The sequence below is a fragment of the Scyliorhinus torazame genome, chromosome 16 (assembly GCF_047496885.1).
Source record: "Scyliorhinus torazame isolate Kashiwa2021f chromosome 16, sScyTor2.1, whole genome shotgun sequence".
Lineage (NCBI taxonomy): Eukaryota > Metazoa > Chordata > Chondrichthyes > Carcharhiniformes > Scyliorhinidae > Scyliorhinus > Scyliorhinus torazame.
This window is the reverse complement of record NC_092722.1, coordinates 101695968-101718854: the sequence shown is the minus strand read 5'-3', so window position 1 is coordinate 101718854 and position 22887 is coordinate 101695968. Positions and strand designations below refer to the sequence as shown.

The following is a 22887-nucleotide window of genomic DNA, read 5'->3' as shown; positions in this document are numbered from 1 at the left end:
ATCCCTGCAGTCACTTTATTAGAATATGATGTAGGTTGTCAGGTTTAAGTGATTAATCAGCTTTCAGTTCCATTAATTGCTCCACTACTTGTTCTTTAATAATAATAATTTTAGGTTCCTCATTCTCATTAGAGCTTTGATTCCCTCCTATTTCCGGTATGTATTTGCTGTCTTCAAGCCAGATGCCAAATATTAATTAAATATCACTGGCATTTCCTTATTCCCCATTATTTATCTAGTCTCAGCCTCCATGGTACCTTTTGCTCCTCTCTTGCTTTTCACATTCCTGGAAAAGCTTTTAGAAGGTATTTTTATATTTCTGGCTAGCTTACCCTCACATTCTATGCTCCCCTTCTATTAATCTTTTGGTCATCCTTTACTGTTATCCTAAACTCTCCTAATCCTCAGACTTACTATACTTCTTCACAATATTATAAGCCACTTCTTTTAACTGTTACTATCCTTAACCTCTTTATACTTAGGAACATAGAAAATGGGATGAGTCGGTCATTTGGCCCTTTAGTTTGCTCCAGTGAATACAGGCCCAGTTGGCCGAATCTCCCATGTGAAAATCCTGCCACCCAGCAATCAGTCTGGTGAATCTCCATGGCACTCCCTCTATGGCAAGCATATCCTTTCTGAGGTAAGGAGATCAAAACTATACACAATACTCCAGATGTGGTCTCACCAAGGCCCTGTACAGCTGCAGTAAGCATTCAATGCTCCTGCACTCTTCCAACGATAGCCATTTGCTTTCCTAACCACTTGCTGTACCTGCATGCTTGCTTTCAGCGACTGGTGTACGAGGACCATTTGTACTTTAACATTTCCCAATCTATCACCATTTAAATACTCTGATTGATCATTTTTCCCATGGGTTTGTTGACAATTATGAAATATTTATTTTAATTTTCACCATTGTTATTTATCCTCATACCGTACCCAATTCACCCCTCATACCCAGGTAATTGGCTTTATTTATAATATTTTAGTTTCAGACATGCACAAGTCGATCTCAAAGTGAAATAGCATTGTATTATGATCACTCTTTCCCATAAGATCCTTCACTATAAGATTAAGAATTAATAAACATGCCCCATTATACAGAACAAGATCTAAAGTAGACTCTTCCCTGAAATAAAAACAGAAAATGCTGGAAATAATCAGCAGGTCAGGTAACATGAGTGGAAGAGAACCAATTACATTTTGGTGTTACATTCGATGACCCATGATCAGAACTGGGAAAATAGAAATGTAACAGGTTTTAAGTGGAGTGGGGAAGAGGGTGGAAGAAGTACAAAAGAAAAGTCAGTGATAGACTGGAAGATAGAAGAGACTAATTGACAAGTTGTTGCTGCGGGATCAAAGGGAGCGTAAATAAAAGTGGGTGGGTGGGTGGGGGGAATCTTCCGCTGAGGAAAAGGAAGGACAAATCAGATGCATGAAATGGGCATTGCATCATCAGAACATGTGATGGAGAATGAGAAACTGGGAGAATGAAATATATTCTTTATAGGAGGCAGAGTTTAAGGGTGTGTAGTCAAGGTGGCTGTGGGAGTCAGTGAACTCAGTGAATATTGTTTGATACCTACCTCCAGAAACGAGCAGAGAAATTGAAGGAGGAAAGGGCAGAGTCAGAGATTGGGTGATGGGAGAAGGATGGAAACTAGAAGCCAAGTGGATGAAATTTTCCAGTTCTGGGAGAGAAAAGGGAGCAATATCTATCGATTGGAGAAGCGAGTGGAGTTACAGGAGTTGGTGTTCGATGGGAGAACAAGTTCAGCCAGGTAGAGGAGGATGGTGTTGGAGGGTGACTGACTGGGCCTCCGTTCAAGAGAGAAGCGAAGAGCTCCGACACGGTCTTGGTCGGGCATGGGGTGTAAAGAGATATCCATGGTGAAGATGGGCCAGGAATTTGGAAACTGTTGAAACTATGCAGGGCATCAAAAGATTCACAGATGTTGGTAAGAACAGACTGGACAAAAACAAATATGAGCCAAGACAGGAAGAAATCAGTTCACTGGGGAAGGAACAGGCTGAAACAATAGGTTAATCAGTGCGGAATTCACAATATATTGTTGGTGGATATTGGGAAGGAGGTGGAAGTGGTTCAGAGTTGGGGAACTATGAGATTGGAAATTGTGGAGGAAATATCTTCAGAGATGTAGTCAGTGACAGTGCTGGAGACAATGGTTTGCTGTTGACTGATGGGGTTGCAGTCCAGGAGGGGGTAGGAGGAAGTGTGTCAAAGAGGCAGGTTAGACTAAATGAGGGACAGAGAAATTGAGAAAGGAGATACCATGCCAGCGGTTCTCAATGAAATATCAAGAGAGAATATGGACAGATGGTTCAGGGTCAGAGGGTGGAAAGTCAGAGGTATACTGAATGCACATCAAGAAGAAAGATAAGAGATGGGATCAGGGGGAGGTGAAGGGATAGAAAGGCCTGGCGGGATTTGCCACTCATGAGGGACTGGTTTAGCACAGTGAGCTAAATAGCTGGCTTGCAATGCAGAACAATGCCAGCAGCTCGGGTTCAATTCCCGTACCGCCCTTCCCGAAGAGGCACCGTAATGTGGCGACTAGGGGCTTTTCACAGTGTAGCCACCTAAAATGTCTGATTCCCGATTAGAATGGTCAAACACCGATCTAAAATGGCGAATGAAAGAGGCTGATGGGAAAATCAGCCAACAGGACTCAAACGGACAGCTGCAGGCAAAACAGTGCATTCGGCTCTGGGGAAGTCGGCCCAGATCGATACCTGCAGCCATCAACATCCCAACAACCCAGCCATCTGCATATTAAGCAGCCATCCCCGGGAACAATTGCTACACATTAGCAACATAAAGCCAATCCAGACTTTTCGACGCCAGCAGTGGCCGTGACAAAGGAAGGTGAACGACCACCCCCCGATCAAGGAATCGCCTCATTGGAGCATATCGAACCAAGTGATTGGGACCAAGTCCAATCACTTGGAACCAGGTACGAGGTCCGCCCCGAGAGGCGGGAAGCCCCTAGGAACTATAAAAATAGGGGCCAAGTTCAGATCGACCCTTCTTCTCCTGCTCGCAACCTTCAAGACCCTCCGACGAAGAAACAAGTAAGTGTTACTCCAGCGATCGCTACCAGATAGGTGCTCCAGACTATCGACTCGTACCAGCCTTTTTGAATCCCACAGGCCAGACCCAATTCGATAGACCATTTGTTTCCCTGACCTGGTGGGCCATCACCAAAGTTAAGTATTGGCTTTTAGTGGTAGGTAATAGTCTAGATGTAGGATTATTGTATAAGTATTTATTGCTGTATATAATAAATGATCGTTGATTTAACTTTTACTAAGCGGTGTGCTGCATTATTAATCATCACTTGAGCTTGAACCACGTGGCGGTATCAGAAAGATACCTGGCGACTCGTGAGCAAAGGTGACAGAATTAGAGCTAATAAAACTAAGGCTAATAAGAGCAACAACAGTAACTTCATTGAAGCCTACTTGTGACAATAAGCGATTATTATTATTAGTATTAAGATTGCGGCCCTTCATCCGAAAAAGGTAGAAAAAAAAGGATTTCTCATTAAATTGTCAGATGAGATAAATGATGAAATGAAACTGCAGACCAGGGCAGATTTGAGAGGGAGTGAGTTTCTTTACTGGTTGGTTTCACAATGTAATGTTCTAGGTAATTGTCTTGCACATTCCATGAACTCGCTCCCAAAATATTTTGTTGATTCGATTTATCCAGCGTATATGAAAATTGCAGTTCCCCATGATTACTGTTTTGCTTTTGTTACAAGTTTATTATTCTGAGGGCCCTTTAACTACTCCCAGCAGCATTTTTTGACCGTTGTTTATTCTCATCTCAATCTATAGATACTTCCTGTTTCCTGCTTTTCTGACCCAAGATTTCTCCTCACTAATGGCCTGTATCATCCCTTCTTTTCAACACTTTCCTCCTTTTCCATTTTGTTTCCCTTTTCTATACATCAACAACCTGGAATATTTAGTTCCCAAAACGTAACCGCATATCTAAAATGGTTATCAGATCAACTTTTAAAATCTCTTTTTAATTTTTATTTATGCCACTAAATTGCCAATTGCGTTGTAATTGCATCATCCATTCAGGTAAAGCACCTTTAATGTTCTATTTTTCCCCAACGCATTTTACCATTAATTATTATGTTCCTTCCCATCACACTGTGCTTATTGCTAAACCGAATGGCTAGTCTTCTGTGGCCTTGATTTTTCTCTTTAGATTTATAATTTTCTTTTCACTTGAACCCTCTTTCCCCAACTTGTTAGTTTAAAGTCCTATCTATAACTCCCAGTTGTAGGATTTGTCAGGATAATGGTCCAAGCCCAGTTTAAATGGGGCTTGTCCCAATAGAACAGTTTTCTCTTTCAGCAATATTGGTACAAATGCCACAAAAGGAATCAAAACCCCTAATCCCACACATCACTGAGCTACACATTCAACTCTCGGACTTGTTTGATCCTCTTCCAATTTGCACATGGCTCACGCAGTAACCCAGAGATTATTAACTTTGTGTTTCTGCTCGTTAATTTGGACTCCAGCTCCTCAAACCCCCTCAGCAGAACCTAATTTCTCCTTCGACCCAGGGCTGTTTTTGTTAAACATTCATTTTACAGGATGTGGGTGTCACTGGCGAGGCCAGAATTTATTCCACATCTTTAAATGCCCCTAGAGAAGGTGGTGGTGAGCTGCTTTCTTGAACTGCTGCAGTCCACAGTGCTGTTAGGGAGGGAGTTCCAGGATTTTGACCCAGTAACAATGAAGAAATGGTGATATAGTCAGGATAATGAGTGACTTGGAGGGAAACCTCCAGGTAGTAATGTTCCCATGTGTCTACTGCCCTTGTCCTTTTAGATGGTAGGAAGGGGAAACAGTAGACTATTAGCCTGAGTTTAGTCGGTGGGATATTGTTGGAATCCAAGTGTAAACAGGGCATTTAGAAAAAACACACAAAAGGAGACTTATATTTATATAGTGCTTTCACGATCACCGGACATCTCAGAGTGGTTCACAGTAAAAGGTGCTTTTGACATATAGTCACTGTTGCAATGTAGGAAACCGGGCATACAGCAAACACTCACAAAAGGCAATGTGATAACTCAGATAATCTGTTTTGTGATGTTGATTGAGGGATAAATATCAGCCAGGCCATTGGGGAGAACTCTTCTGCTCTTCTTCAAAACAGTGCCATTCAAAACCATCCATTTTTTATTTAATAAATGCAGAGTACCCAATTCATTTTTTCCAATTAAGGGGAAATTTAGGGTGGCCAATCCACCTAGCCTGCACATCCTTGGGTTGCGGGGGCGAAACCCACACGAACACGGGGAGAATGTGCAAACTCCACGCGGACAGTGACCAAGAGCTGGGATCGAACCTGGGACCTCGGTGCCGTGAGGCAACAGAGATAACCTACTGCACCACCGTGCTGCCCTTCAAAACCACCCATGACCTACCAACTCCCCAACTCTAATCTCCTTCAACCCAACAACACTGTTGATACTGGAGTTCCTCCAATTCTGACCTTAAACATCACCAACTTAATCCCACCACCATTTTGTGGCTGTGCCTCGACCTCAAGCTCTGGAATTCCCTTCCAAAACTTCTTTGCCTCTCTTCCCTACTTTAAGACGCTTACCAGAATCCTTAACAGAGATTAGAAATATCTGAGGCCCCTGCACTAATCCTTCTATTTCCCCACTAGTGAACGCCTGCCAACCTTAATATTATCCATTTGTTTCTCATCTATTTTGTTCTATCTTCTATCTATGCTAATATATTACCTTATTTTGTGCAACAATTTTGTGCGGTACCTTACCGAATGCCTTTTGATAATTCCAAATATAAATCACTGGTTCCCCTTACTGACACTGTGATCAGATCCACAAACAAACCTATCAAATCATTTCTTATGCATGTGTGTGCTCAGGTGGATGCAAAAGATCCCATGAAACTATTTGAACGAGAGCAGGGGGAGAGATCCCCAGTGGGTTTTTTTGAAGAGGGAGTAATGACGGTAGATTTGTCGGGGCAGGGTACAATAGCCGAGGAAAGAGAGCAGTTAATGTCAGCTTACAAAGGAGACAGGAAAAGAAGTTCAGTGGTCAGCAATGTGGTGAGAATAGGTAAATGGTATTGAGGACAAGATGAGCTCGGAGTGAGCATAAGAGGAAATAGGATAGAAATTAAAGATGCTAGGGCATGGGAAACCTCAAGAGTTTGATCTGGTGGCCTGAGATAGAGGCAGCTGATCAGGTGGTCTCAATCTTAGTTACAGAAAAGACTATGGGGTCCTTGCTTTCATTGGACGTGAGGCTGGGGAAGGGGGTTTGAGAGGAATAACACTGAAGAAAAGAAGCCAAGTGTAAAATTTGCATTTTAGACTGACTCTGGAACAGTGAACACTTTTGGCAGACGTGAGCTGGTCCTGATAGTGTTTTACTTGGCTCGGCCGATATGGCACTGACTGGCTAAACCAGATGTCTGCCACCTCTGTTCAAGTCTGCATCCCTTGGACTTAAAGGTAGTGCAGATGAGGACAGGGAAATGGCAATAATAGTTTTGATGAGGCCAAACGCAATCACAAGGTGAGGTGAGGGTGTGCTTGAGTAGCTCGGTAGCAGAAGACAGGTGAATGGATGGGATAGTTGGGACTTTGAGTTACAATCAGGAGCATGACAAACGTGAGAAAGGTATCAAAGTTAGCACTAAAAGTTGGCTTACAACAACTAATCAAAGACTTACCAAGGATTTGAGAAAGTACAGTCACATCTAACTATTATTGCAGAAGTTAATAAGGCTGCTAACATGGTTGACAAGGTGGTTTTTCTTCTGGAAATTGTCTATTTGGGCTTCCAGAAGGCATTTGGCAAATTTCCACAAAAGATATTATCAAAAATTAGATATGGAGGCAACCTTGTATCATGGGTTGGAAATTGGTTGGGAAATAGGATGCAGAGCACAATGATAATGAAAATGTAACATTGATGGAATGTGACAAGTGATGTTGCCCAATGATTTGCACTGCAGCGTCAGTTTTGGGCCATATTTAACAATGACTTAAATGAAGGAATAGAAACTGCATATCCAAATTTATTAAGTGACACCAGGTTAGGTGGCAAACTAAATTGTGCAAATGTGGTCAGGATGTTACAAAACATTACATCAAATGGTCATTTTAAAAAGCGCCTTTCAAAACCACTTAGGAAAGTCGTGCAGTTAGTACATTAATTCAAACTTTCATTTCTTTACAATGCATTGTATATTATGTTTCAAATAAAACCATCCACTATATTTAATAAAACTACATCAAAACGCTTACCTGGGAACTCGGACACTTTCTTCCGTGGCACCCAAACCCAACTGACCATCTTTGGCAAGACCCCAAGCAAACACTTGACCATTATCATTTAGTGCAAGTGTATGCATCTCTCCACATGAAACCGCACTGATGTTTTGAGCATCCAAAGCCCCAACTTGCTCTATGCACCAAATAAATAAAAGTAGGGTTAGCTTGATCCCTTTACATAGTATGACATAGCATATAGAGCACCGACACAGGCTATTCCACACAAACCCTCCTTGCTGGAATTTATTTATTTTAAATTTAGAGTACCCAAATCATTTTTTCCAATTAAGGGGCAATTTAGGATGGCTAATCCACCTAGTCTGCACATCTTTGGGTTGTGGGGGTGAAACCCACGCAAACATGGGGAGAATGTGCAAACTCCATATGGACAGTGACCCAGAGCCGGGATCGAACCTGGGACCTCAGCTGGAGTATTTTTGCAGTTCTACAACCCTGTCTATTCCTTTAAGTATTTTGTAGGTTTCAATGAGATCACCCCGCCCCCCCCATTCTAGGGAATACAGGCCCAGTTTGCCAATTTCTCTTCATAAAGGCAGTCTTGCCCGCCATTCCCAGAACATGTTGGGTGAACTTTTGTTGCATTCCCTCGATGGCAATAATATCCTTTCTGAGGTAAGGGAACAAAACTGCACTCAGTACCCCAGGTCCAACCAAGCTCCTATACAATTGATGCAAGTACTGCTGTACTCAAATCCTCTTGCGATAAAGGCTAACATTCCATTAGCCCTCCTAATAGCTTGCGGCTCTCTCTCTCTTTGGAAACATATTTGTTCTGAACTCTGTTGATCTCCTTGAATGTCTCCCACTAACCAGCTACTTTTGTCAAAGGATGTTCATAGTAACATTGGCCTTTCCAAACTTAAAAACCTTTACATGCGGCCTTTTCCATAACAATGCTATTCTGGTTTAATTAAGATCACTACCACTGATAGCTCTTCCACTTGCCCAGCTTCCTTTCCTAAAACTAGGCCCGTTTGCCCATCTTTTGTTGAACTTGCTACATACTTCCCCAAATGCATTTTGAAAATTCTGCACCTATTACCCCGATTCTATCGCAGTTAATAAACCATGAATTGAAATAATGACTATCACAGCCCTATGGTTTCTGCACTTCTCAGCAATTTGCCTCCATATTTGTTCTTTTCTCTGACTGTTTAGGGATCTATGGTACATTCCTAGCAGAGCCCACCACTTTTTTGTCCTTCAGTTCAACCCTTTTGGCTTTGTTCGCTTATCCTTCCAGCTGTCCTCATAACTGAGATTGGTTACTTTAACCAATATGGCTACTCCCACTTTAAAGAAATCCCCTCTCTATCCTGTCTAAAGATCAGCGATTAAGAATGTTAAGCTGCCATTCCTGTCCTCCTCGGTCAATTTCAGTAATAGCTATTGGATCCCAGCATCTGTGCCCTAACTCTTCTGTCGCATACAGTGGATTCCTTACACTGAAGTATACACCACAATTACTGAACAATTCCCTTGTTTTCTGGCCTTTGCCTCTCTTTCTTCTAAATCTCCAATCAGGTCCCCACTCCTTCCCCAACAGTTTGAGCAAATCTCCCAGCCACAATATTGATCCTGGTCGTGTTGTGGTTCAACCTGGCTGGTTTGCACACCGTCATGCCCCGGGTGGAACTGTCTTTTATGATGAAAATGGACATCAACAAGGCTGTTAAGGTGGCTTCCAGAAATCCAGTGACTTTTGCAATTTCTGTACAAAGGATGAACTAATGTCAGAGAATGCCTCTGGAAAGTTCTGAAATGGGTTTCTCAGGAGCAAAGTAGTCATCCTTAGTGGCTCAGTGGAAGAGATCCTAAAAAACAATGACTGCCAGACATGCAGAGCCATGAGGATGGAATGTCAAACAAAGTCTTCCAGTGAACTAATCCTAGCTGGTATGTTGGTGGATTATCAATCATTCCCCCATTGTGTATCAATGACCCTGACTCCAACCCATAATGTGGACATAATAAGAATATAAGAACGAGGAGCAGAAGCAGACAATTCAGCCCCTCAAGCTTGCTCCGCCATCCTATAAAATCATGTTTGACCTCATCTCGGTCATACTTGCCCGCTCCCGATAAATCTCCATCCTGCAACTAATTAAAAATCTATTTACCGCCTCCTTAAATTTGTTTAGTGTTCCGGCGTCCACTGCAGTCTTTGGTAGCGAATTCCTTAGATACACGACTCTTTGAGTGCAGTAATTTCTCCTAATTTCTATTCAAAATCTGCTACCCCTTAGCTTAAAACTGTGTCCTTTTGTTCTAGAATGTGCAACAAGGAGAAACATCTGTTCCAAGTCTACCCTGTGAATCCCCTTATATACCCCAATTAGATCTCCTCTCATCCTTCTAAAGTATAAGCCTAGACTGCTCAATCTCTCTTCATAAGTCGAGTCCTTCATCCATGAATCAATCTAGTGAACCTTCTTTGAACCGCCTCTAATGCATTTACGTCCTTCCTCAAGTAAGGTGACCAACACTGTGTGCAGTATTCTAGATGCGGCCTCACCAATGCCCAAACAGTTGCAACAGCACTCCCCTACTTTTATACTCGCGATTGACAGGGATGTTAACATATCAGGTATCAAATGGCAACACAAGAAATCAATTATTTTCAATAACCAGCCAAAGTGGTGGTGGGCTGATCACTTTAGCCTTGCCCCGAGAGGAGAACAAACAGGAAAGGCATTATGTTCTTACGGCTACTGCATCAGATGGAACGCGATTGGACACATGAATGTCAATGATGTTAGCACACAGACCAGTATTCCAGAACTCTCATTATACAGTCAGCACCAATGAGGATAAACCAGTCGGCAGAACAGTGGTGATTATCAGTGCTTCTGACGAAGATACAAGGAAAAATGCCAGGATAACCTATATCACGGGAGACAATCATCCCCAGTCTAAAATTTACAAAAGGACAATGGAAGGCACTGAAACTTGCCATCATGTGTCTGAAACTGTCTGCAGGTAACAAATCTATCATCTCAGGAATGAGAGAAAAGCTAGTCAGTATATGCAAGAACACTGCCTGCAAAGATCAGCAGCAGCCAAAGGCAATAATATTCTTGCCTTTGTAAAAACCTGGGGCGTCATTCTCCGAACCCCCGCCGGGTTGGAGAATCGCCGGGGACTGCTGTGAATCCCGCCCCCGCCGGTTGCCGAAGTCTCCGGTACCGGATATTCGGCGGGGGCGGGAATCGGGCCACGCCAGTTGGCGGGCCCCCCCGCTGGATTCTCCGGCCCGGATGGGCCGAAGTCCCGCCGATAAATTGCCTGTCCCGCCGGCGTGGATGAAACCACCTTTTGAACGGCGGGACAAGGCGGCGTAGGCGGGCTCCGGGGTCCTTGGGGGGGGGGGGGGGGGGGGGGGGGGGGGGCGGCGCCACCCGGGGATGTCATTTCCGCGCCAGCTAGCGGGGCAACAAAGGCCGTCTCCGCCAGCTGGCGGGGCGGAAATTCCTCCAGCGTCGGCCTAGCCCCTCAATGTTGGGGCTCGGCCCCCAAAGATGCGGAGCTTTCCGCACTTTTGGGGCACCGCGATGCCCGTCTGATTGGCGCCGTTTTGGGCGCCAGTCGGCGGACATCGCGCTGTTTCCGGAGAATTTCACCCCTGGAGACTGTACATCTTAAATGTCTCACCAGCCAGTTCCTTCCGCAAAGCACACCGGAACAGCCACATGACCTTCTGGTAAGAAAACCACAATTTAATCACTTCATGACCTGAAGATACATTTCTTTAAGGGAATCCTGCAATAATCCTGATAGATAACTCCAAATACTGAACCCACCTCAATTACACTTGCGGAATGAAAACACACTCTTCACTGGATCCACAATAACCATTTTTCCTACAATGAGCCAAACAGATGAACAATGCTTTTGTTTACAACTTGTAAAAATGCAAAATTCTTGAAGTGCATATATTTGTGCACATACGCGTGAATGCCGTAGTGCTTAGACTAGAGGCAAATGCATGAATAAATAATTTTCTTTATTTAAACCCACGAACACACACACACACAAAGAAAAGTTACCCCTGTATGTGGAGGAGGCAGAATCTGTGAGCAGCTACTCCTTCAATCACTGATTGTCTCTCCCATTCTCTCTGCTCCAGGTCCTCCAACCACAGGTTCCCACTTTCTCCCACTCCTACTGCTCCTCCAGGAACAGAATTGATGATTGAAGAGGCAGCAAGGTAGGGAACGTGTGATTGAAAGAGCAGTTAATCTCCTTCAACATACAAGAATAGTGGCCTGAAGTTGCTGCCGAGTGACTGATGGTAATGGTTGAGATGCACAAAATCACAGTGGGTTAATGCTGAGCCACTTTGTGTGCCTTTTTTTTTTAAGCTGGAGTATTTTTGCAGTTCTACAATCAAAAACGAAAGGTTCAGAGGTTTGAAAAATACTTAGGGCTTGATTTTACAAGGTGCCATGTTCCTGCACTCCCTCCCCCAGCTAAAATGTCACGCCTTATGAAGCCAGCTGCCAAGTAACCATTTAATACTCGGTGGAGTGCTAACTGGTTCAAGGTGAAGGCTCTGCTCCGATATGGAAAAGAATGCATGACAATTGAGCTGCTGGTGTATCAGATTGGCTGGGAACGTTGTCGTCCCAGCAGCGGCAGGTTTATAGGCAGTCCCTGAAGAAACAGTTACGGAAGTTGAACTTCAGCTAGGTCTGGGCTATCGCTGGGGCGAGACTGATAGTACTGCCTAATACCTCCACCCCATAATTGAAGACAGGTCGGGAGCGGGCAGGTAGCTGGTGGGAAGGCCACGTCCTGGATTTTACAAGCCTCACTGCCTTCAGACTCACCGATAGAGGCACCACGGTGGCACAGTGGGTCGCATGCCTCACAGCGCCAGAGACCCAGGTTCAATTCCCACCTTGGGTGACTGTGTGGAGTTTGCACGTTCTCCCTGTGTCTGCGTGGGTTTCCTCCAGGTGCTCCGTTGTCATCCCACAGTCCAAAGATGTGCAGGTTAAGTGGATTGGCCATGCTAAATTGCCCCTTAATGTCCAAGAATGTGCAGGTTGGATTATAGGGAAAGGGCAGGGTATAAATGGGTAGCTCATTTGAAGGGTTGGTGCAGACTCAATGGGCCAAATGACCTCATTCTGCACTGTAGGGCTTCTATGATTATGAACATAAAATACAGTCCATGATTATATCCCAGTGTGGATTTTAATTGTCTTGATCCATCCATATTTTGAAGAGGCAGATTGAAATGCAGTGTTTGTGACATCAAGTTATGAACCAGTTTAAATTTTAAAAGTTAAGCAGAGAATATCCCGACGCCATTCCATAAGGTCTGCAATAGTCACTGGTTAGTTCAGTTCTTATTTTTCATGTTTCAATCCATGAATAAGAACAACTTGTTCAAAGCTTTATAACATTTTTAGAAGGTCAGGATTGTGTGAAAGTACACGGCTCTTAACCTTCATGATAAATCAGGATCTGTACTGACTGAGGCTTTGGTTTTATTACTCCTTCATAAAGTTCATCCGATCCATTCAACGTGCAAACAGTAACCAGTGCTGAAAGTAGTTGCTATGAAAATAAGTTAGAAACTTAGAGCCCAGAACTATGACAACTGGATCTGAATCTGTTATGTACAAATCCAGAGTGGTCTGGAGCTCATGTTCCAGTAATTAATCCAGTAATATTCAAAGTTACTGAAAATTTAGAATAATTCTGCCATTCAACTATTGGTAAAGCTGAAACGATAGTCGTTTTCAGCAGGCTTTGAATTTTTGAAGGGAAAGCAATTAAGAAAATGAAACAATGGTGTAGCAACCGGATGGACTTGATATTTCGCGTCAACTTGTGACCTGGACTATGAAGTTCTGTTGGAATTTTCTATCATTGTTTAGCAGCTGTATTATTTCTCATATTGGCGTATGAGTAGTTTTCTGCTTTTGATGCAGGAATAAAATATTTTTATTATTTTTAAAAAAAATTTAAGTTTAGAGTACCCAATTCTTTTTTTTTCCAATTAAGGGGCAATTTAGTGTGGCCAATCTATCTACCCTGCATATCTTTGGGTTGTGGGGGTGTGACCCACGCAGTCACGGGGAGAATGTGCAAACTCCCCACGGACAGTGACCCAGAGCCGGGATCGAACCCAGGTCCTCGGCACCGTGAGGCAGCAGTGCTAAACTCTGTGCCACCGTGCTGCCCTGTGCAGGAACAAAAGATGATGATTGTTTGGTGGAGTGAGTTTTGCAAATTCCACACTTTTTCATTTCCTTTCTTGAGAATTTCTATCACACGCAAAATTAATTATATAGTGAGCTCAATTGCTTTAATACAGTGTATTACCGACAACCTCCCGAGCGCTTGTGGGTGCTCCTGTGCTAAGGGGTTCCAATTGATGTCGCATTAAAGCACGGATTGATGATGCAAGGAGGTACTTTAACATGGGGGGGGGAAATCACTGAAATGTGAATAGAACCATCTGATGGTTAGCTTGGTGCTGTAGAATTAATGTGTGCATTCGCACGCAGACACGGGGAGAATGTGCAAACTCCACACAGACAGTGGCCTGGGGCCAGGGTCGAACCCGGGTCCTCGGTGTCATGAGGCAGCAGTGCTAACCACTGTGCCACCGTGACATCCCTATAAGTCAGAATCCTAATGTGTTTGTCACACTCACTTTAAACAGAAAAATTGAGGGGAAAAGAAACCTGAAATTTGCAGAACAAAACTAATGGATGCTGCAGTGCTAACTGCTTGCAATTATTTTTTTTAAAAGGGAGTTGCAGATGAGATTCATTCCCAAGGGCAATGTATTTATAATAAATTAAAACATATTTTACATTAAGTTAAAAGATTAATAGATATCCAGGAAAAAAATTACAAATACAGAATAACATTACAATTTTACCTTCATCAAACACCAATAACTGCATCAATTGATAAAGGTGTTAGAGAGCGGAAAAGGAGCCCCATGGAAATCAAAATGTAGCCCTCAAGAAGATCTCAAGGAAACCCCTTGAAAGAAATGCGATCCTTGGCATCCACCACCTTCAATATTTACTCCCTCCACTATCAACAATGGCAGCAGTGTGTACAATCCACAAGATCACCGCAGCAACTCACCAATACTTCATTGACAGCACCTGCCAAACATACAATCCCTATCACCTGGAACCCAGGACAAGATCAGCAGACACATGGGAACCACCTGGAGATTCCCCTCCAAGTGACTCACCATCCTGACTTGGAAATATATCAGTGTTCCTTCACAGTCACTGGGTCCAAATCCTGGAACTCCCTCCCTAACAGCACCATGGGTGGACCTACACATGGACTGCAGCGGTTGAGGGTGGCAGCTCGCCACAACCTTCTCAAGGGCAGTTAAGGATGGACAATAAAAGCAGAAAAGTTCACAGCCTATGAACAAATAAAGGTCAACCTCAGAGTTGCTAACAAAAGTGTTCAAACCAAGCATTTGCTTTATATATTACCATAACCTGAAAGTTTACTTCCTATACATTTGGTGACATCCATTCATTTTGACCCATTAGCAGTTAGTTATACAGGTGAACATTTAACAGTCTGCATCCAAATACATTTTCTCCTCTGTTCAGGTATCACTGTACATCTGCTGCCTGCATATTTTCAGTTTTTTTCTTCCAACTCTTGTCAAACACTAACATTGAAGCAGAACTTTATGGAACTTAAAGAGGATAGCTAGAAAACCAATCTATTTCTGCAGTCTGGTACAGCAGGAGGAGTTGTAGTAAGTCACTTACACTTTCAGAAGGAAATAGATGACTATGCGAGATAAAAGGAAACAAAAACATTTGTGGTAAGGCTTAGATGAGACACATGGAGCAGGAGGAGTCATAATGGAGTAGAAATACCAGAACAGCAAGACAAGTCATAGTTGCTGCCATACCTGCTGAGTATTTCAGCATTTTCTGTTGTCATTTCAAGCAATTCGTTTTGCAAACAAGCTCACAGGAACAGAACAGGCAATAAACCAAATGATATCCATGATCCCATACTTGCAACCCGAAGGCTTACCTGGTCTCTTTCTTGCTTTTTCATGACCCAGCTGACCCAGGTCATTGCACCCACAAGTGTAGACAGTCCCATCATCGAGAACAAAAACAGTATGTCTGCGGCCACAACCCACATCATTAATCTTTTTGTTTTGGAAAAACTGGCAGGTCCTTGGTTCTAAAACAACCTCCTCGTCAATGCCGCCAAGTCCGAGCTGTCCAAACGACGTATTACCCCAACACAACATGGCTAATTCTGCACAGCTTTGGTCTCTGCAGCTTTATTTGACCTGTCTTGGTCAGACTGATCCCTGTATCAAGTTGAAAGTAAAGAGGATAGTTAATGAGAACGCAACACAACAGGTGCTCTGAACTCCTAGCTCTGCAAAGACTCTCTCTTCTCTGCTAATACCCCCTCCATGGCCACCCCGCTGCTGGTAACAGGCCTGAACAGAGAAGCATTTAGAACAGGAAAATGGGAAAGGCAGGACCAGCAATGAGGTGGGTGGGTAGATGGCAGAGGGAGGTGAGGAATGGGGATGGCAGCAGAGTTTGAGCTGGAAAGGCGTGGCAAAGCAGGTTGGGATTGGGGGGAATGGATGGGAGAGGGGGTCTGGCTGAGGGGGTTAGTGGAGAGGGATATGGAGGGGGGGGGGTTAGCGGAGAGGGGTATGGGGGGGTTGGCGGAGGGGGATATGGAGGGGTTGGCGGAGAGGGGGGATATGGGGGTGGTTGGAGGAGGGGGATATGGAAGGGGTTGGCGGAGGGGGATCTGGCTGTGGGGGATATGGGGCATGGAGGGATCTGGCTGTGGGGGATATGGGGCATGGAGGGAGTTGTCCGTGGGAGATATGGGTGGGTTTGGCCGAGAGGGAGTTTGGCCGAGGGGAAAATGGGGGGCCGGCCGAGAGTGATATGGTGGGTGGGGTGGGGGATATGGGAGGGCATTCTGAGATGGCCATTCGGGGGAAGACATGCGGGCAGCAGGGTGTGACATATGGGCAGAGATATGGGGTGCCAGGGGGAGATATGGGGTGGTAGGGGAGATATGGGGTGGCAGGGGAGATATGGGGTGGCAGGGGAGATATGGGGTGGCAGGGGGAGATATTGGGTGGCAGAGGGGGAACATGGGGGTGGCAGAGGTGGAACGTGGGGGTGGCAGAGGTGGAACGTGGGGGTGGCAGAGGGGGGAACGTGGGGGTGGCAGAGGGGGGAACGTGGGGGTGGCAGAGGGGGGAACGTGGGGGTGGCAGAGGGGGAACTTGGGGGTGGCAGAGGGGGAACGTGGGGGTGGCAGAGGGGGGAACGTAGGGGTGGCAGAGGGGGGAACGTGGGGGTGGCAGAGGGGGAACGTGGGGGTGGCAGAGGGGGAACGTGGGGGTGGCAGAGGGGGAATGTGGGGGTGGCAGAGGGGGAATGTGGGGGTGGCAGAGGGGGAACGTGGGGGTGGCAGAGGGGGAACGTGGGGGTGGCAGAGGGGGAACGTGGGGGTGGCAGAGGGGGAACGTGGGGGTGGCAGAGGGGGAACGTGGGGGTGGCAGAGGGGGAATGTGGGGGTGGCAGAGGGGGAACGTGGGGGTGGCAGAGGGGGAACGTGGGGGTGGCAGAGGGGGAATGTGGGGGTGGCAGAGGGGGAACGTGGGGGTGGCAGAGGGGGAATGTGGGGGTGGCAGAGGGGGAACGTGGGGGTGGCAGAGGGGGAACGTGGGGGTGGCAGAGGGGGAATGTGGGGGTGGCAGAGGGGGGAATGTGGGGGTGGCAGAGGGGGAATGTGGGGGTGGCAGAGGGGGAATGTGGGGGTGGCAGAGGGGGAATGTGGGGGTGGCAGAGGGGGAATGTGGGGGTAGGGGGATCTGAGGGAGGGGGGTTATAGGGCGCGCCTTCAAGGAGGAGCACCGCTCGGAAAATCCAAACAACGCCATTTCCTGACAAGTACCCGCCCTGCAGCTGCTCCTACATATCTCTCTCAGTGATGAGGGTACGGGGGCCCGAGTACCGGTTTACTGTGGGAACCCGCTTCTGTCACTTGATCCGACAACTTTTCCTGAAAAGCCTCGGAATCAGCTTCTCCCGCCACGCCAAACCGCCGGAAGTGACGCCACAATCCGAGCGGGCCAGGCCGATCCGCGCCATGGTTGCCTCCACCGAGCTCTGAGCATGCGCGCCCGCTGTTCGTCCTTTGCTCAGTGAGCATGCGCACTCGCTGCTCGTCCTTTGCTCAGTGAGCATGCGCGCCTGTGTTCGGTCTTTTTATCAGTAAGCATGCGCGACCCTGATCCCTAGAATCGCAGAAATGTTACGTTCCAGAAGGAGGCCATTCGACCCATCATGTCTGCACCAGCTCACCACAACGAGCATTTCGACTTTATGCCATTCCCCTGCATTTTTCCCATGCCCCTGCACATTATGTCTATTTAAATAATCATCTCATGCCCTCATGAATGCGTTGATTAAACCTGCCTCCACCATACTTCCAGGCAGTGCATTCCAGACCCTAACCATCACTGTGTGAAAATGTTATTTCATAATAATAATAATCTTCATTGTCACAAAGAGGCTTACACTGCAATGAAGTTATTGTGAAAAGCCCCGAGTCGCCTCACTCTGGCGCTTGTTCGTGGACACTGAGGGAGAATTCAGGATGTCCAATTCACCTAACACACATCTCTCGGGACTTGAGGGAGGAAACTGGAGCATCTGGAGGAAACCAACGCAGACACGAGGAGAACATGCAGACCCAACACAGACAATGCCCCAAGCCAGGAATCGAACCTGAGATCGTGGAGCTGTGAAGCAACAGTGCTACCCACTGTCACATTTGCTTCTTTTGCAAATCACTTTAAATCTGTGCCTTTCGATCTTGATCCTTTTACGAGCCAGAACAGTTTCTCCCCAATTATATGACATTATACAAATGTGCAGCATGTAAAGAGTTAATGTTGTGTTAAGCCGAGCTGCTAGAGAGAGCTAAGGGGCAGTGTTATATATTACACAGGCTCTTGGGCTTTTGGGTCAGATTAGGTTGGAACTCAAGGAGATTAGATTCATAGTGTATTGCAGAGTTAGTTAAAATATAATTGTATTATATGGGCCAGGGTTTAGAGAACACCAAAGTATACCTGACCCACAATTTTTAATAGATTTTGGTTATGGGGAGCACAAGGGCCCACTTTACAGGTATGATGCAACAGAGAACTAAAAGTATTTTTGAACAAAAACAGTGTTTATTCTATGAATCCAGTTAACATTTTATAAACACACAGTAAACAGTTTACTAACTACCAACACTGACAACCCCCCAAAAGATACAATACTCCATAGATAACCCTTAATAACTTTCCAAACAACATCCATAAGTTAAACCCTTTTAAAATAAAGAGAGCAGGTTTAAATTCTCTACAGAAACAGGTCTTACTTTGAAATCATCAAGTGATCTGGAGACATTCTTTAGAGAGAGAGATCATAACATCTTGCTTTGAATGCAGCTCTCCAACTGAAAACAAAACGAAGACACACTGCAGCTGCCAGCTCAAAACGAAAGTAAAAAGACAGACTCACATTCCAGCTCCACCCACACAATGACCATTATTGCAGCTATTTGATAAACATCCATTTCGTAAAGATACACTACCATGACACCTCCCCACAAGAAAAAAAACCCATCAACTTTAAGATGGTTTCATTTTTCACCTTTTCACTTTCCTTTAAGAAATATTGACAGTGAATATATGTTTTTGTTTTAACAAAACAAAACACGCAAACATTTATAATAACATAGTCCATTTTAGTTCTTCTTCCTCCACCGAACCTGCTTCATTTCATCACATTCGTGACAAAGCATTGGCTATCATGTTTTCTTATCCTGCCACGTGTATTATTTTTAAATTAAATGGCTGTCCATCGAAACAGTCTTGCATTATTATTCCGGAATCGCTCCAAAAACGTCAATGGATTATGATCAGTATATATAATTGTGTCAGACGGATTGCTGGTCACATAAATGTGAAAATGTTGCAAAGCCAGCACCAAGCTCAAAGTCTCCTTATCAATCGTTAAATACTTCTGGTGCGTATTTAATTTCTTAGAAAAATAACGAATAGACCACTCTAATCCTTCGTCGTCGTCTTGCAGATGCACTGCGCCTAGACCAAAAATCACTCACATCAACAGCCACTTTGAATGGTTTTGTATAATTTGGGATGGCTAACACAAGAGTAGTGGTTAACGCAGCCTTCAGGCAGTCAAATGCCTGTTGACACTCCGCTGTCCACTTAAATTTGCTATGCTTCTTTAGAAAGTCGGTCAGCGGAGCGACCATACCGCTAAAAGGTGGCACAAATTTCCGTTAAAATCCACTCATGGCAAGAAATCACATTATTTCCCTTTGTCTCAAGGCTATTGGAAACTCCCCAATAACTTTTGTTTTCACAGGGACCATTCGACCCTGTCTGATTGTATGGCCAAGGAAAGTGACTTGGGCTTTTCCGAATTCACTTTTGGCGAGGTTTACCACCAAACCCACCTCCTGAAGTCGATCGAATAACTCCATCAGATTGTTGAAATGTTCTTTCCATGTCTGACTGAAAATTACAAGATCGTCGATGTATACCGTACAATTGGGTAATCCTGAAACGACTTTGTTAGTTAACCGTTGAAATGTGGTTGAGGCGTTTTCCATGCCAAATGGCATAACTTTGAATTGGTATATACCATCTGGAGTCACAAAAGCTGAAATTTCCTTTGCCCTTTCGGATAAAGGCCAGTAACCTTTAAGTAAATCCAGTTTGGAAATAAGAGCTGATTGTCCCACTTTCTCAATGCAATCCTCCAAACGTGAGATAGGATAAGAGTCCGTTCTTGTAACTGCATTAAACTTTCGAAAGTCCACACACAACTGTTGGGTACCATCTGATTTCGGTACCATCACTATAGGTGAGCTCCATTGGCTGCAACCCACTTCAATTATGCCATTTTTAAGCATTCTCTCAATCTCTTTGTTAACCTGTGCCAATTTTAAAGGGTTAAGTCAATATGGATGTTGCTTGATTGGAACAGAATTTCCCACATCTACATCATGTAGTCATTTTAGTACTTCCCAACTTATCGCCACAGACTTGCCCAGGTGATATCAATAACTCTTTCATGTCAGTTTGTTTATCCTCTGGAAGGTAACTCAACAATTTGGCACTTGATGAACTTCTGCCCACTTCTCATCCGCCTACATATGTAAAGGTCTCCATTTTCTCATCAAAACATCACTTTTACGGTAATAACATTCTGGGATACACTCAGATTCCTCCTCCATGTATGCTTTCTGATACATTGGTTTTATTTCTGTATCTTTCTGTTGTAACTTCACCAATTTTCCTGAACTAAAAATATACGCCTCATCCTCCACCTGTTCTTGTTCTTTTCCAACTATCTGATCAAAAATCGTTTCTGTTAATTGAACTGCAACGTTATCTTCACTCTTTGGTTTCTCCCCTTGTCTTAACCTATGACTTTGCGACCTTGTTGCTACACAATCCGGAAAAATTCCAGGATATTCGTCCTTCAACACTTCAGTTGACTGATATTTCAATGGTTTATCAACCCCAGTAGGCGTCACTCCCACCTGCGATCCAGTTATATCATTACCCACGATAAACTGCATTCCTGGACAAGATAGTTTCTCTATTACTCCTACTACCACTTAATCACTCTTCACTGGACTTTCCAACCTTATCTTATATAATGGAACACCACTCCTCTCACCCTGAATTCCACATATTACTACCTTTCCTGGCAAGATTCCTCCCAAACATAACTCCTCATCTCTTCACATCAAAGATTGACTAGTGTTGCTCTCTTTGGTTGGCTCTTAATTTGGCTCTATTTAATCACGTTTGCTCAAGAGTCGCCAGGTATCTTTCGACACCGCCACAAGGTTCAGAACCGAATACTGATCAATGACTTGATACACCAGTTAGTACGTTCAAAAGCAATGCTCATTTATTTACACACAGTCAAATCTACTCATGCATAAACTCTACGAACTAAACTACCACTATTACTAAGGCCTATACTTAGCTTCGGGCACCCACTCAGTCAGGAGCAATGGCCGTTGCTCGGTTCTGAGGCTGCTGGGTTGAGCTGTTTACAGGGTAGCTACTAGGAGAGTCTATCTCATAGCGTGCGTTGACTTGGGACTTACTTGGCCTGATACTAGGCTGGTCTCTCTCTTCGGTGAGAGCCAAAGCCAAAGGAGGAAGATTCTCCCTTGGGTGATACCTCTTATACTGCCAAGCGCTTCGCGCTCTTTTGGGGGGGCCTTGAACTTGGCCTCAACTAATTGGGTCTTTCCCAATCATCTGTATCGATTTTCCTCCAATAGAGGGGTGGTTCCCTGATCGCTGGGCGTGTCCTAGTGACTGTCAGTCTGCTTTGTCTTAGCTTCTTCTGGCGCCGGGAAGTCTGTCCTAACATTGTGTATCTAAATGTTTCCCTTTTGTCCCCGGAGATGGCTCATTAGTATGTATATCGTTTGGTAGTTTCTGTCCTGTCTGAGCGTTTAAGGTTCTAATCAACAGATAGAGCTTGCACCTGCTTGTTTCTTAGCATTGTCCAATTTTCCCTGCATTCTTTGCGGGTGTCCATTTTGTAATCGGGACGTGGGCATCCCAGATGGCTACACGCCCTCCTTGTGATCCTCCACGTGAAGCGTGAAGGATCACATTACCATGGCGTCTTCATCCTCTGATCCCCGGGGCACCCATTCTTAGGCTCTACACTGTCCTATCCTATGCAACACAATTTTACCTAAACCATTTTAAATACATTCATTATCATAACATTCTATGGGGCGTTATGACATTAATACATGCATTACAGAAAAATAAAAAACTGGAACCTCTAACTATTCTCAATAAACTATCCTCATTCAAACAATCCAAAAAAATACAAACAATCCAAAAATAATCTATACATCTTAAAATGTACAGAATAGCAGCACACAAATTTCTCTGGCCTGGCAGTCAGACACAGAGGTTTACATCTCTTTATTCCATAGAATACATTAAACAAAATGGATGCTCTTTAATCCATCCCAATGGGTTCAGGGGTCTGGTGAAATCCGAAAATGGGGGACCTAAATCTGTATATTGGGGTGCAAGAGCGATATGCTCTGTTTCGCCATTTCCTGACCCTAAACGTTTGCAAGACACTGCAAAGTATCGCCAGCACTAAGAGTGCTTCGACTACATATGAGAGTGAGTACCAGGTGATAAACTTATCACAACAGGTCGGGGTATAGCTAGCTGTCGCTGGGTTAATTATCTCGGGGTTCCGTGTATTGCATGGGTGAGAGTCATTTACGGTTTGTGTGGTAGGGGTCAGGGGGTAGCATCTGCGCAGAACTGAAGGGATCCCGCTAAGCTCCATGTGAACACGAAGGCTGTCTTCATCTTTGTTGGACTTCTTTATCTTCC

General features: G+C 44.6%; 1 protein-coding gene across 3 annotated transcripts in view; it reads right to left on the bottom strand.

Annotated features, from left to right (window-relative positions):
* Positions 1-17555, bottom strand: part of herc4 (HECT and RLD domain containing E3 ubiquitin protein ligase 4) — a 169445-nt gene extending 151890 nt beyond the window's left edge. Inside the window, exons 1-3 of one of the 3 annotated variants that reach the window (XM_072478795.1) lie at positions 17418-17555; positions 15444-15732; positions 7350-7509 (exon numbers count right to left, since the gene is read on the bottom strand). In XM_072478795.1, the coding sequence (XP_072334896.1) occupies positions 7350-7509; positions 15444-15669 (386 nt within the window). In that variant the 5' untranslated portion in view covers positions 15670-15732; positions 17418-17555. Of the gene's footprint in view, positions 1-7349; positions 7510-11197; positions 11258-15443; positions 15733-17357 lie in introns of those variants that run through there. The other 2 variants (XM_072478796.1, XM_072478797.1) reach the window with 2 other exon arrangements.
* Between the last annotated feature and the right edge of the window lie 5332 nt (positions 17556-22887).